Source organism: Camellia sinensis, chromosome 3, assembly GCF_055761805.1.
Source record: "Camellia sinensis isolate YWXY chromosome 3, ASM5576180v1, whole genome shotgun sequence".
NCBI lineage: Eukaryota > Viridiplantae > Streptophyta > Magnoliopsida > Ericales > Theaceae > Camellia > Camellia sinensis.
In genome coordinates, this window is record NC_138963.1 from 24,645,502 (window position 1) to 24,659,247 (window position 13,746).

Genomic DNA, 13,746 nt, shown 5'->3' on the forward strand with positions numbered 1-13,746 from the left:
CTAAATAAGTGCACTTTTTATCTTTTTACGAAAAAATATGCAGAAAAATAAAAAGATAATGTAATGAAAAAAAATATATATATATAAATTATATTGAAATTGTCAAACTTCACCTTAATTTAAAATAAGCTGCATCAAACAGTACCATTCCCTCCAACGATCAAATCGGCGAGCTCTCTCAAGTGGACGATTAATTGAACGAGCTTCACGTCACTCACCTACTCCCATTTCACGCAAACCCACCCCACCCTGCGCGAGTTCCAGGCTATAGCGCGCTCTCTCTCTCTCTCTCTATGCAGTTACCACAATGAATTCGAGCTCTTCAATCTCTCAATCCATGGCGAACTCAACACCAACCGACAGCTCAGGCAAGAAGGTGAGGAAACCCTACACCATAACCAAGTCCAGAGAGAGCTGGACCGAAGAAGAACACGACAAATTCCTTGAAGCTCTTCAACTGTTGCGTTCTCTCTCTCTCTCTCTCTCTCTCTCTCTCCCTCTCTCTGTGTTCAATTCAATTTCAACTTCTCTGTCTCTGTTGTTCATATAGTTTTGATTATATGTTCATATTCATAAATATAGGTTAATTTGTATCGAGTTTGTTGTTAATTGCCTAATTATATCAGTAGCTTAATTCAAACTCTATGACTTGTTAATTTTTCATATATGCATAGTTGACTATAACATCTTACAAAGTCTGCTATATAAGTCAGCGTGAAGCCTGAATTTTAGTCAAGAGAAGGAAATACTAAGACTATTTACAAAGTTTAGTTTGCTAAAAATATATAAAAAAAATAATTATCAATATTTCAAAAATATTCCAATATCATACATTTCACTTCAATAAAATCATCTTTAACATTCAAATCTAAGGAACTCTCAAATAATATGAAATGAAAAAAGAAAAATTCAATTCACATAATATAAGGAAATATTTTCTTAGATTATTTGTGAGTTAAATAAGGAATCAATCTGTGTCCATGTTTTAATTAATGGCGTGTTGAGTTTATTGGATGAAGAAGGATAAAATTTTAAAAGGTATATATATATAGATAGTTTTAGAGGGAAAAAAATGATCATTTTCGAAAACTTAACTTCAAATATAATTTTCTAAAAGTTGATGATACTATTAGTTGGAGCGGTTACTTACAGTTTTGTTGTGCCTTGTGGATTGCCCATTGTTAATACAATAACAATTGTGGTGAAATATTGTTGTTCATATTTTCACTAACTTGAATGATCTTTGTTTTTTTGGGTTATTAGCCTTTATTACACAGAATTGTGATTTGAAACTCTTTTTTTTTTTTTTGGTTTTTTAAAAATAATTTTTGCACCTATTTTGGATTGTTTAGGTTTGACCGTGACTGGAAGAAAATTGAAGATTTTGTCCGTTCAAAGACAGTGATCCAGGTGCTTCTACCATCATGTTATGAAATCCATAAGTACTTGCTTAATCTTTTGTCTAAATTTGTTTATGAAGCACCGGCATTCCATTTTAGTCATCTGAGTAGTGTTCAACACGTGTCGAACATGCCACTTGGCATGTCAATTTTTTTTTTGTATTTTTTATATTTTTTGAACATATCGCGGGACATGTCAAGAACATGCTTGTCATGTGCCGGATATGTCACAAGACAAGTTTATAATTATAGTAAATGTGGTTTGGTGGTCAAATTATATGTTAGAATTTACCTTCACCTACACCACTACCACCTCACCTACTCCACTAAACCTAACCCACTACACCACTACCACCTCCACTTCACCTACACCACTACCACCTCCACTTCACCTACTACACCTATATCTCCTTATACACCTACACCACTACCACCTCACCTACTCCACTAAACCTAACCCACTACACCACTACCACCTCCACTTCACCTACACCACTACCACCTCCACTTCACCTACTACACCTACATCTCCTATATAAGGAGCCTCTCACATTTGTACTAATCAATCAATCAATTCAACAATCAACAATACATCTATTTTTTACATGGTATCAGAGCTATAAGATTTAGCCTATACTCCTTTCTTTCCGGCGGGCAGCCGGCCGGCAACCTTGCCTTAGCTGCCCGCTGGAGGTTTTTTTTTTTAACACATACCACAAACACATACCAAGAAGCTCTCCACGCCGCCGCTGAAGACAGTGTCGGAAACCGACGACCTCGTGAAGCCGAGGGAGATCACTCCCCTCTTCCACAGAAACCCTCATCGACCCAAACGACCTCCTCCGGGTCACTCTCCTGACACCACCGCCGTCTACAGCAGCGAAGCTCTCCACAATGGCTGTTCCGAGAGCATCAACCGTCTTCCCAACCCTCTGCATCGCCGCGATTCTCTTCTCGATCTCGCTCTTGAAGCTGTTTTTAGCTTCGAGGAAGATGGCGGTGCGGAGGAGGCAGCAGAGGAAGTTGATAGGAAACGCCGCTTTCTCGGACGGTAAGCGTGCGACGATGGATTCAAGAAGCTCTCTCTGGTTAAAACTGGCGTTGGCGGAGTCGCTGGAATCTGACGACTTCTTGCCGGCGATCGACTCGGAAAGTTCGCCTCATTACAAGCCTTAATGCTTGCGAAATCAACGCATCTCTGCACAATCTTGAGTTCCTCAGCACTGTGTAGGATCAAAAGACTGATAATTGATTATGTGGAAAGCATCCCCACTCTTTCAATCCCACCACTCATTCTCTCTCTTCTATTTCTACTTTCCAACCAAACACGCTTTACACACCATACCACCCAACTTTCTTTTTCTTATTTTATCACACATATTTCCAAAGGAGACAGCCCATGTGAAGAGAGAGATACCCATTCACGGCAGGCCATGTTTTTTTTACATTCACTTCCAAATTAAAAACAAAAAAAACTATATATATATATATATATATTTATATATATATATATTCTGAATCTCACCTTTTCTTGTATAGATATTTGGATCTCTTTCTTTTGGACAGTTTGCCAACACTATCTCTCTCACCAAAAAAAAAAAAAAAAAAAAAACAACAACACTTTACACAACACCCATATTTTATTCATCTTCGGGATCAACCCCGATCACAAAAAAAAAAAAAAAAAAAAAAAAAAAAAAAATACAACACACCCCCGGTGGGATTTTTCTTCTCTACTCTGCTGCAGGCCTCTTCTTCTTGCCTCCGTCCTGGACGGCCCTTGCCGGTGTTGCCTCCGTGTTTCCTTGTCCACCGAGCACGTTCACTCCCCCATACTCCTCCACTGTCGCATATGGCGGCCCTCCAAATCGGAACATCACGGTGGCCTTCCGCTTCAGCTCCTTGTTTTCTGCCCTTAGCACGCTTATCTCTGCTCGCGCATCCTTATACATGCGTTGGAGCAGAGCCAGCTGGGAGTTTAAATGCTGCACCTCATTTGTCCTACTCTGCAGCCGGTTCGACAAGTTTGTGACCGCCGTCATGCTTTCCACACATGCCTTCAGAGTATACTGATTGGCCTCCACATCCGACTGCACTGCCATTCTTTGCTCCACCGACCGCATCGGAAAGTTCAACGGAGCAAACTCCGGGGCGCTTGGTTGAGTTTCCAGTGCCACCGCACCAGTTCTCTCTCTTGTTGACTCGTTGAGGTCGGGAAAGAGGGTGAGCAGCCCGCGGGAAGACGAAGCCATTTTTCTGGGCTACAAAATGTTCCACAGTTTCTCTCTCCGAAGAGGCAGAGTTTTTCAGAGAAGGGTTGGTTTCAGAGGTTTCAGAATGGTATGCCTCAGCCTCAGCCTTCGTCTTGGTTAAATAGCCAAGGCAGCCACGCGCATCGCGCGCCTCTTGCCACCAGCCGACAAACGGGCACGCAAGCCAAGGCGCCCACGTGCCTCGCCATCATGTCCGGCACACCTTTTGATGAATTGGGCACGCCTTTTGATGGCACGCCTTTTTATGGATTGGGCACGCCTTTTTGATGGCACGCCTTTTGAAAAATTGGGCGCACCTTTTGAGGATGCGATTTTTTTAAGGGGTCCGACAAGACTCTGTAAACTGTCCCGACATTGATTCCGGTTAGCTCCTTTATGGGTCCGACAAGACTCTGTAAACTGTCCCGACATAGATTCCGGTTAGTTTCTACAAGGGTCCGACAAGACTCTGTAAACTGTCCCGACATTGATTCCGGTTAGTTTCTACAAGGGTCCGACAAGACTCCGTAAACTGTCTTCTACAACGGTCCGACATGACCCCATAAACTGTCTTCTACAACGGTCCGACATGACCCCATAAACTGTCTGCTACAACGGTCCGACATGACCCCATAAACTGTCTTCTACAACGGTCCGACATGACCCCATAAACTGTCTTCTACATCGGTCTGACACCGCCATCCAGTGTCCTCTACACCGTTATGACACCACCATACAGTGTCTTCTACAACGTTATGACACCCCCATACAGTGTCCTCTACAACGTTATGACACCACCATCCAGTGTCTTCACCAATGGTCTGACACGACCATACAGTGTCTCCTATCCTTTTTTTATTTTTATGTATTTTCTTGTTTTGTTCCTCTCTTCAAACTCAAGTTGGTTAGTTTCTATCCTCCTTGAGTTTGCGGGGGGCTGTTAGAATTTACCTTCACCTACACCACTACCACCTCACCTACTCCACTAAACCTAACCCACTACACCACTACCACCTCCACTTCACCTACACCACTACCACCTCCACTTCACCTACTACACCTATATCTCCTATATAAGGAGCCTCTCACATTTGTACTAATCAATCAATCAATTCAACAATCAACAATACATCTATTTTTTACATTATAGTATGTGGAAACAAGGGGTTGCAAATTAAAATTAAAAAATAAAAACTTCCCCTTTATATGCTAAATCTTTGATGTCTCTAATTCATGCACTAAAATTTATTTGAATGGTATCTTCTTTGACTTGTGATTTATGTTTTTTTTTTTTAATTTTATTATTATTATGGATGATCTAGTCATTATTGAACTTCAATGCTTTTGGCATTTGTGATACAATGGTTTATGATTCATGAAATAGTATTTTGTATGTCATAATGTTTAAATTATAATTTGGGTGAGGTTTTCATGTTAAACTCTGATCCAATTTTTTTTTGAAAGTCACCATATTCGGCATCTGTTCCCGTGCTTATTAGAAAGTTGATTTGATTTGTATTTGTTGATCATCCAATCAGTCAATATAAAAACTGTTTGGATCTCATTTATCAGAATATTGATGAAGCTCATGACTCTTAGAAATGTTTTGGAATCAATTCTTTTTATTTATTTTTTATTTTTTGGGGAGGTTGGGTAATGGGTTAAATTCAATAGAATAGTATGTCTAACTGGCATCAGCTTTTACTTCAATTTGATTTAAAATATATATTTTTTGGGACTTCCAAATTGGCACTTGGCATTTTCTTACACTAGCATTAGTTCATTTTTGTGCTTTAATGTAATGTGACAGTTTGTAATTTAGTTATTTCTTGTACTACCAAGTTTACTGAATGAATATTAGTTCTGCTCTCTTCTTCTGTTTCTTATTCCCCACACCATGCTTCCCTGCGCTTGCCCCTACTTGGATAGCAAGGCTTGAAGGCCCATATCCTGTATAAAGGAGGTGTAAATGAAAACGAAGAGGAAAACTTGAGATAATCATCTTATTTAAAAAGATCAAAAAAGAAGGCCGGTTAAGGAACCCTTGAGTACCCTTGCATGTTGCCCCTGGTGTAGCTAAGGTGTTTCCTGCCCTTTTTGGATAATAAATTGCTTCAGATGGAAAGGACCAGCAAGCTGTGGTAGCCTAGCATTGCATGAGACTTCTAGAAAATGAAGTATAGTTGCCACCATGCTATGTTGTTTGGTTGAGAGTACTTTAGCACTCTTCTTGACACATTGACAGAGTTCCTTTCCCACAACTAGATGGTTCCTAGGTTGAAATTTTTAGTCCAAGAATCAACATGACCAAATGATTTGAAATTGCTTTTGGACCATTTGATTTGTTGAACTGGTCAAGTCCCTAAAACTTCTTTACCCTAAAAAAATATCATCATTTTTTTTCTACTTTTTCGTGGTTGGATTTATTGTTTTTACTGTTGTATTTTGTTCTTCATCATTGCTGGCACAACCACTTGTTTCTTTGTGTTGTTAGCTTCTTCTTTTTTTATAGATAATTCCAATTTGAACATCTGAACAATGTTCAGTACAAGCTCTTTGTGTTACTTTGCTAAATAATTTCATTTGTAGATCCGGAGTCATGCCCAGAAATACTTTTTGAAGGTTCAAAAAAATGGGACAATAGCACATGTAGAAAATTTAATGTATAAAGAGAAATAGAGAATTGTATTATTGATTGATGTATGTTCTATTTATTACAATGTTTCATGATCCCTATATATAGAAGAGGGTGAGTGTGTAGTAGGTAAGGAGTAGGTGAAGTGGAGGTGGTAGTGGTGTAGTGGGTTAGGTTTAGTGGAGTAGGTGAGGTGGTAGTGGTGTAGTGGGTTAGGTTTAGTGGAGTAGGTTTAAGTGGGTGAAGTAGGTGATAGTGGTAGGTTTTGGTACATTTTAACAGCCCCCCGCAAACTCAAGGGGGATAGGAACTAACCAACTTGAGTTTGGAGAGACTAACAAAACAAGAAAATAGACAAATACATAAAATAAAAAAGGATAGGAGACACTGTATGGTCGTGTCAGACCATTGGTGAAGACACTGGATGGTGGTGTCATAACATTGTAGAGGACACTGTATGGTGGTGTCATAACGGTGTAGAGGACACTGGATGGCGGTGTCAGACCGATGTAGAAGACAGTTTATGGGGTCATGTCGGACCGTTGTAGAAGACAGTTTATGGGGTCATGTCGGACCGTTGTAGAAGACAGTTTATGGGGTCATGTCGGACCGTTGTAGCAGACAATGTTGTGACAGTTGTTGTGACAGTTTACGGAGTCTTGCTGGACCCTTGGAGAAACTAACCGGAATCAATGTCGGGACAGTTTACAAAGTCTTGTCGGACCCATGAAGGAGCTAATCGAAATCAATGTCGGGACAGTTTACAGAGTCTTGTCGGACCCTTGTAGAAACTAACCGGAATCTATGTCGGGACAGTTTACAGAGTCTTGTCGGACCCTTGTAGAAACTAACCGGAATCTATGTCGGGACAGTTTACAGAGTCTTGTCGGACCCATGAAGGAGCTAACCGGAATCTATGTCGGGACAGTTTACAGAGTCTTGTCGGACCCCTAAAAAATACACTGTATGGTGGTGTATATAGGCTGCCCAAATATATATATATATATGGATATATATAGTGAGCCCTCAAAAGTCGCGCCCTCAAAAGGCGCGCCCACTTCATCAAAAGGCGTGCCCGACAGAAAGCGTCGAGCCATCAAAAGGTGAGCCGGAGACGCGGCGAGGCACGTGAGCGACAGAGTGGCGTGTCGGCCGCGTCGTCAGTGTCGATATAAACCAATGCGGAGGCTGTGCTTGAGGCAGAAGCGAAGACAAAAAAACCTGGGAAAAAACTTCTGAAAAACTCTTCATTTTCTGAGAGAGATATTCGTTTTTCTGAGAGATTGCTTCTAAGAGCTGCAAATCTTGAAACACTCCCCTTCCGAACATTATCAGTCTGAAATTGCTATTTCACTGAAACACTCAGCAACCCAAAAAACATGGCCTCTTCTTCCCGTTCAGCTACCCAGAATATGGCCTCTTCATCCCGTGGTCTACTCACTCTCTTTCCCGACCTCAACGAGTCAACAAGAGAGATAACTGGTGCGGATGCCCGTGAACCTCAACCAAACACCCCTGGTTTTGCTCCGTTGAACTTTCCGATGCGGTCGGTGGAGCAAAAAATGGCGGTGCAAACTGATATTGAGGCCAATCAGTATACTTTGAAATCATGTGTGGAGACCATGACGGCTGTTACAAATTTGTCGAACCGGCTGCAGAGTAGGACAAATGAGGTGCAGCAGTTAAACGCCCAACTGGCTCTGCTCCAACGCATGTATAAGGATGCGCGAGCAGAGTTAAGTGTACTAAAGGCAGAAAATAAGGAGCTGAAGCGGAAGGCCACCGTGATGTTCCGATTTGGAGGGCCGCCATATGCTGCAGTGGAGGAGCAGGGAGGAGGCAACTTGCTTGGTGGTCTAGGAAGCACGGAGGCAACACCGTCAAGGGCCGTCCAAGACAGAGGCAAGAAGAAGAGACCGGCTGCAGAGTAGAGAAGAAAAATCCCACTGTGGGTGTGGTTGTTTTGTTGTTTTTGTTGTTTTTGTTTTTTTGTTTTTTTTGTTTTTTTTTTTGTTTTTTTTTTTGTTTTTTGATGTAAAATGGGGATCGGGGTGAGCCCCGACATGAATAAAATGAGTTTGTGGAATGATGATTTTTTTTTTTTTTTTTTTTTTTTTTTTTGAAAAGTAAGGGAATCGAATAATAAAAAAATATGGAGATAGTGATGAAATGATAAGCATGGTGATGATGAATATTAATAATGAATAAAAATAGAGCACCAATTAAGTTTTATAATAAAAAATAAAATTTGGGTGGTGAATGGGTGTGATTAAAAAAGAAAAGTAAGCATGGTGATGATGAATATATAATAATGAATAAAAATATTGGTCTCTTCAACCACTACCTCTGTCTCTTTGAAAAGTGAAAAGCTAGTCATCTCTCTCTCTCTCTGCACCTGGTCTCTCTCTCTCTGGCATGAACTGGTTTGGAGATGAAGAGATCACACGCATACACACATGCATCTCTCTCTCTCTCTCTAGATCCATGAGTCTCTTCGGTCTGGGCAGGAACCAAAGGACATTTCGCTCGGAGTAAGGGGGCACAGCTGAGAAAGCACATTGATGCAACATTAGGTAGTGGAAATCTGAGAGAAGCAGTAAGACTTCCTCCAGGGGAGGACGCTAATGAATGGCTGGCTGTCAACACTGTGGACTTCTTCAACCAGGTGAACTTGCTGTATGGTACCCTCACAGAGTTCTGCACTCCAGAAAACTGTCCTACAATGACTGCAGGCCCCAAGTATGAGTACAGATGGGCAGATGGTGTACAAATCAAGAAACCAATTGAAGTTTCAGCTCCAAAATATGTTGAATATATTGAATACAGGGAAAGGAAAATGGAGGAAAAGATGGATGTGGATGGTGGAAATAATAGAGTGGATGATTCTCCGAGCCCAACCCCGAGAGAGAGAGATATCAAGCATCTCTTGTGTATATGAGCTGGTCTGTGGTCTGTGTGGAGGATGGGTCTGGAAAAGCTTGGTCTTCGTTGGCAGCCATTGTAAAGGCAGAGAAGAGCTTAATTATGGAAGAAGGTATGTGTAAAAAAAAAAAACAAGCAGACTAGGTTGAGGTCCGGCGGGCGGCTAAGGTGAGGTTGCCGCCCGCCGGGAAGCGAAAATACTAGATTCTTAAACCTGCTCTGATACCATGTAGAAAATTTAATGTATAAAGAGAAATAGAGAATTGTATTATTGATTGATGTATGTTCTATTTATTACAATGTTTCATGATCCCTATATATAGAAGAGGGTGAGTGTGTAGTAGGTAAGGAGTAGGTGAAGTGGAGGTGGTAGTGGTGTAGTGGGTTAGGTTTAGTGGAGTAGGTGAGGTGGTAGTGGTGTAGTGGGTTAGGTTTAGTGGAGTAGGTTTAAGTGGGTGAAGTAGGTGATAGTGGTAGGTTTTGGTACATTTTAACAGCACATGTGCCTCCACCTCGCCCAAAGCGCAAAGCGTCTCATCCTTACCCACAAAAGGCACCGAAAAATGGTTTGTCCCATGATGACAATGAAAATACATTTGGAAGACTTCATTTAAACCTTTTTTCGTTATCCTGACATGCTGTTACTTTTAAATTTTTGGTAGTTTTAGTGCCATTGCAAGCTTCCATGGCTAATCCTTCTTCATTGAATTTACTTGCACCTGGATATTCTCCAAGGGATGACACTTCGATGCTTATACACACTCCTTTGGGTGGAATCATGCGATCCCAAGATGAATACAATCTTCACAGAGTTGAAGGCATGCTTAAGTTTTTATTTTTATATTTTTTACTTGTTCATAGATATTTATAGTATTCCTTATTTAAGGGAACTTTCTCGCACTTATTATGGCATACAACATTACTGATTCAGTTGATATTAGATCGAAGGGGGTCCCAAGGATTAGTAACAGCAGTATTGGTGCAATTGGAAGCTCAAGTAGAACACCACCAAGTTCTGAGTTACTGAAGCGAGGGAAACAAGATTCTTTGCTTCATGGTAATCTCCTTGATTGTATCTTTCTTTCTAATTTGATGATGGTTTAAAATAGCAATCATGGTCAAGTTTTAGGCTTACAGCTGTAGGTGGCACAGCTTACTCTCTTCATATTCTGTCCTATGCCTTGCAGCTTAGATACTTGACATCTGATTTGCATGTTATTACACTTCTATTGTACTTGGCCTATTTGTATTTTTGTAATGCAGCATGGGTCATAAAGCACTTTTGATTCAGCAAGGCACGGTTTTAGGATTTGCCGTGAGATTTTCAGTTCTCAATGACCAATCATCCTGGATTATAGTGGGAAACCATTCAATCCCCAAGAGGTCATCTAAAACATATCATACTCATTGGGAGCTTATTTGGATGTGAATTCACACGATTTACTTGTGATACAGTGCATGTCATTAATCACCATTCAGCTACTTGGGGTCGCACGTGATTAATCACTATTCCCCTTAACAACCTACCTAAATTTCAATCGTGAGGGCTGATAAAAACCTAAAAAGGTTGTGAAGCAATTATATTTTTCATTTCTAAAACAATTATGAATTTCTCCTTCCTCACCATATTATGTTACATGGACTTGGTTTGGTTGCATATTCAGAAGTTACTTTTTCACAATATTTCATTATTTTGAAGTGGCTAACAGGCATGCACATACCTGTTCCATATTTGGTTGAAGCAAAGGGTCAGATGCATTTACTTATTCAACAAATACTTGAAATTCATGAATAGAAATCTCATTTGTTGTTCCTCTCATAGACTTTTGTTTTTCAATTTTAAAAATCATTTTGCAGGTGTACCAGATTTTGCTGAAGTCTATACCTTTATTGGAAGTGTCTTTGATCCAGACACTAAAGGTCACATGCAGAAGCTCAAGGAGATGGATCCTATTAACTTTGAAACTGTGAGTTAGTTGAAAATTTACCAGTTTCTATTGACTACTTTTCAAGCACAAGATGCCTCTTAGTGATATGATGTGTGTTTAAAACTTTATTTTTATTTTTATATATATTAAATTACGAGTAATTGGTGATGGAACCTCTACATAAGTGACTATTGGCTCACAAATATCTTATATGCAGTTGATAAGAGCATAACTGATGTATCTATGAGGAGAGGGGGTGCTGAAGAGGACCTAGCTCTTGGTGTTTCATGAAATGGAGATATGCAGTTTGGATTATTGTGTTGTTTCCCCCCTTGTCGAATGTGGCGAAATATATTTTAAACTACTAGCAATATTGTGACATAGGATTTTGGGCTGTAAAGGGACAGCTTGTTGAAAATAGTGTTGCTAAAATGATTGAATGGTAGCATTACATGATCCCTCGATTCCGCTTGGCCTTGTTCTCGCTCCTCTTTATCGCACCCACCCCCCCTCCCTTGTGGGCAGTTCCAGTGGCCCCTGATGGATATCTTATAGCGGGTTGAAACATATCCTGGTTCTATGCTGCTAGCCCTTGGTTCTTATAAAGATTAACCTAAGCTATAAGAGCTTTAACATAGTGACTTGTGCCAATTTTTAATACCTTGGCATGGTCATGATTTGATGCCTTTCCCCCCTCCCACTGTCAGGCAAGACATTAGTATTGAGAACAGCTCAATGAGATTCTGTAAAAATACTTTTGCCTTTGCACTGGAAAACCAAAATTCAATGTGGAAGAAGAAGAGTGTTGGTAATTAGCAATGACATCTAAATTTACATGAGATTGAATGTTGTGGAGCTATTTAGTAAGTTTTGGTGGCATGCACTCACTCTTGTTGCGTGCATTTGCACAAAATTGCCTGACAAACTCTGTCGATCTTCAACATGAAATCCTAGTCTTCTTGTCAATGTAATGTTCAAATATCATGTTGCTGGCTGGGTCAATGTAATGTTCTACATTCTATTAGATGGATAATTTATTGGCTAGTGAAAGTCTTGATTTCTTGGTTCCCTGGACGTGTAGGTTTTGTTGCTGATGAGGAACCTCACCATCAACTTGTCTAGTCCTGGTTTCGAGCCCATTGTAAGTTTTCTTTTTCTTCAATACTATGATGGATACTTCATTTGACACAGCTCTTTATTTATGGTGATGAATACATATTGTCATGTTCTGTCTATAATGCCCATATTTTTTTGGACTTGGCAGAGTTACAATACATTTTATGTTAATATTTTGTTCATTGCTCTTCTGTAAAGTTGTAGCTTGCTGTGAACTTGCATTTTGGATGAGTCAAGTCGGAACAAATTTATGCCCGGGTCATTTGCAGGCCTACTAGTTTCTTCTCATGATGTTGGCATTTAAGACAATTTTGTGCAAATGTAATTATACAGGACACCAAATATGTAAAGAATTGGTGTGAGAAAAAAGAAAGAAAAGAAAAGAAGAAGATTGGCTTGCAAGTGAGTGAAGATACCATACAATTAAACAGGAACCAACTAGAGGATTTCAATATATGCCATTTTACTTTATTTTGTCCACAATCACATTCTTAAAAATTTATGAAACCTCTTAAATAAATTCTGCAGTTTTGACATGTAGATGATTTCATTGGCCAGTGCAGAGAAAGGTCTTGTCATCATATGATGTCAATACCACAACTGTAGGAATGGCCGCAGGAAATGTAGCGAAGAACAAGAACAATGTGCTATCATGTTGAAATGTCGAGTAGGGCTTCTAAGTTGCCATGTAGTAAGTATTCCCCTTTACTCTGCACTACAACCAATCAAAAAATTGGGAAAATTTTCCATTTTATGGTCACTGGGCTAACATCTAACATCAATGTCTGTGTTTTTATGTCAACATTTATAGGTGAGAAGACTGACAATTCTCAAGCGGCATGCTCTGAAATATACCGAGTTCAAGGATATATAAAAATGCTGCTACAGCTGGTACAACTGGAGAGAATTACCAGATGAAAAGAAAACATTCTCCATTCTAGTGATCTGGGTGTATGTATTTCTTGTAGGATCAGTTTGTGGCAATATTATCCTTCTTAAATAAATAAATAAATGTCATTCTCAATTTTGTGCAGCATAACTTGTTAAGACAATGTTGCAGATTGTATGTATTTCTTGTATGATATGAGTCTTTCTACCAGCTGAATTATGGTGATTTGTATTTTGTTGACAAGAAGAAATGTGAAGAACATTTCTTCAGTTCTCCATAAAGTGATTATTTTGTTTTTTCTTTTTTGGTTGGGCTAGAAAAATAATAATAATAATAATATATATATATTTTTTTTAAATCAATCGGTAAGAAAATATTATAATAATTTTACAAATATCAAACACAATCACACCAAAGTAGTTTTGTATTTTATTTTTTGGTTGGGCTAGAAAAATAATAAAAACTGCTTTCTCTATCAGTTGATAGGAGGATGTTACATTTTTACAAATATCAAAGATAGTTGCACTAAACTAGACAATCTAACAGGACACTCCTAACGGATGAAAACAAATTTCATAATAAAAAAAATCAAATTTATTTTTGA

General features: G+C 39.4%; 1 protein-coding gene and 1 long non-coding RNA gene across 13 annotated transcripts; one reads left to right on the plus strand and one right to left on the minus strand.

Annotated features, from left to right (window-relative positions):
- The first annotated feature begins 149 nt into the window (after positions 1-149).
- On the plus strand, positions 150-13,352 carry LOC114274837 (protein REVEILLE 8). 12 transcript variants are annotated; one of them, XM_082917406.1, is made up of 11 exons: positions 150-459; positions 1,353-1,410; positions 6,242-6,294; positions 9,705-9,775; positions 9,872-10,027; positions 10,141-10,266; positions 11,067-11,176; positions 12,219-12,278; positions 12,452-12,655; positions 12,782-12,944; positions 13,065-13,352. In XM_082917406.1, the coding sequence occupies exons 1-9, from the start codon at positions 308-310 to the stop codon at positions 12,455-12,457; spliced, it is 792 nt and encodes a 263-aa protein (XP_082773532.1). In that variant the 5' UTR covers positions 150-307; the 3' UTR covers positions 12,458-12,655; positions 12,782-12,944; positions 13,065-13,352. The 12 variants fall into 12 exon arrangements, with proteins under 12 accessions (XP_082773532.1, XP_082773533.1, XP_082773534.1 ...); XM_082917407.1 differs by having other exon boundaries at positions 12,795-12,944; XM_082917408.1 differs by having other exon boundaries at positions 12,812-12,944.
- LOC145820844 (uncharacterized) lies at positions 1,680-1,906 on the minus strand. The gene is made up of 2 exons (XR_014362874.1): positions 1,854-1,906; positions 1,680-1,792 (listed from the first exon to the last, which is right to left on the minus strand). It is a non-coding gene; the product is annotated as an uncharacterized LOC145820844 (long non-coding RNA).
- Positions 13,353-13,746: the final 394 nt, after the last annotated feature.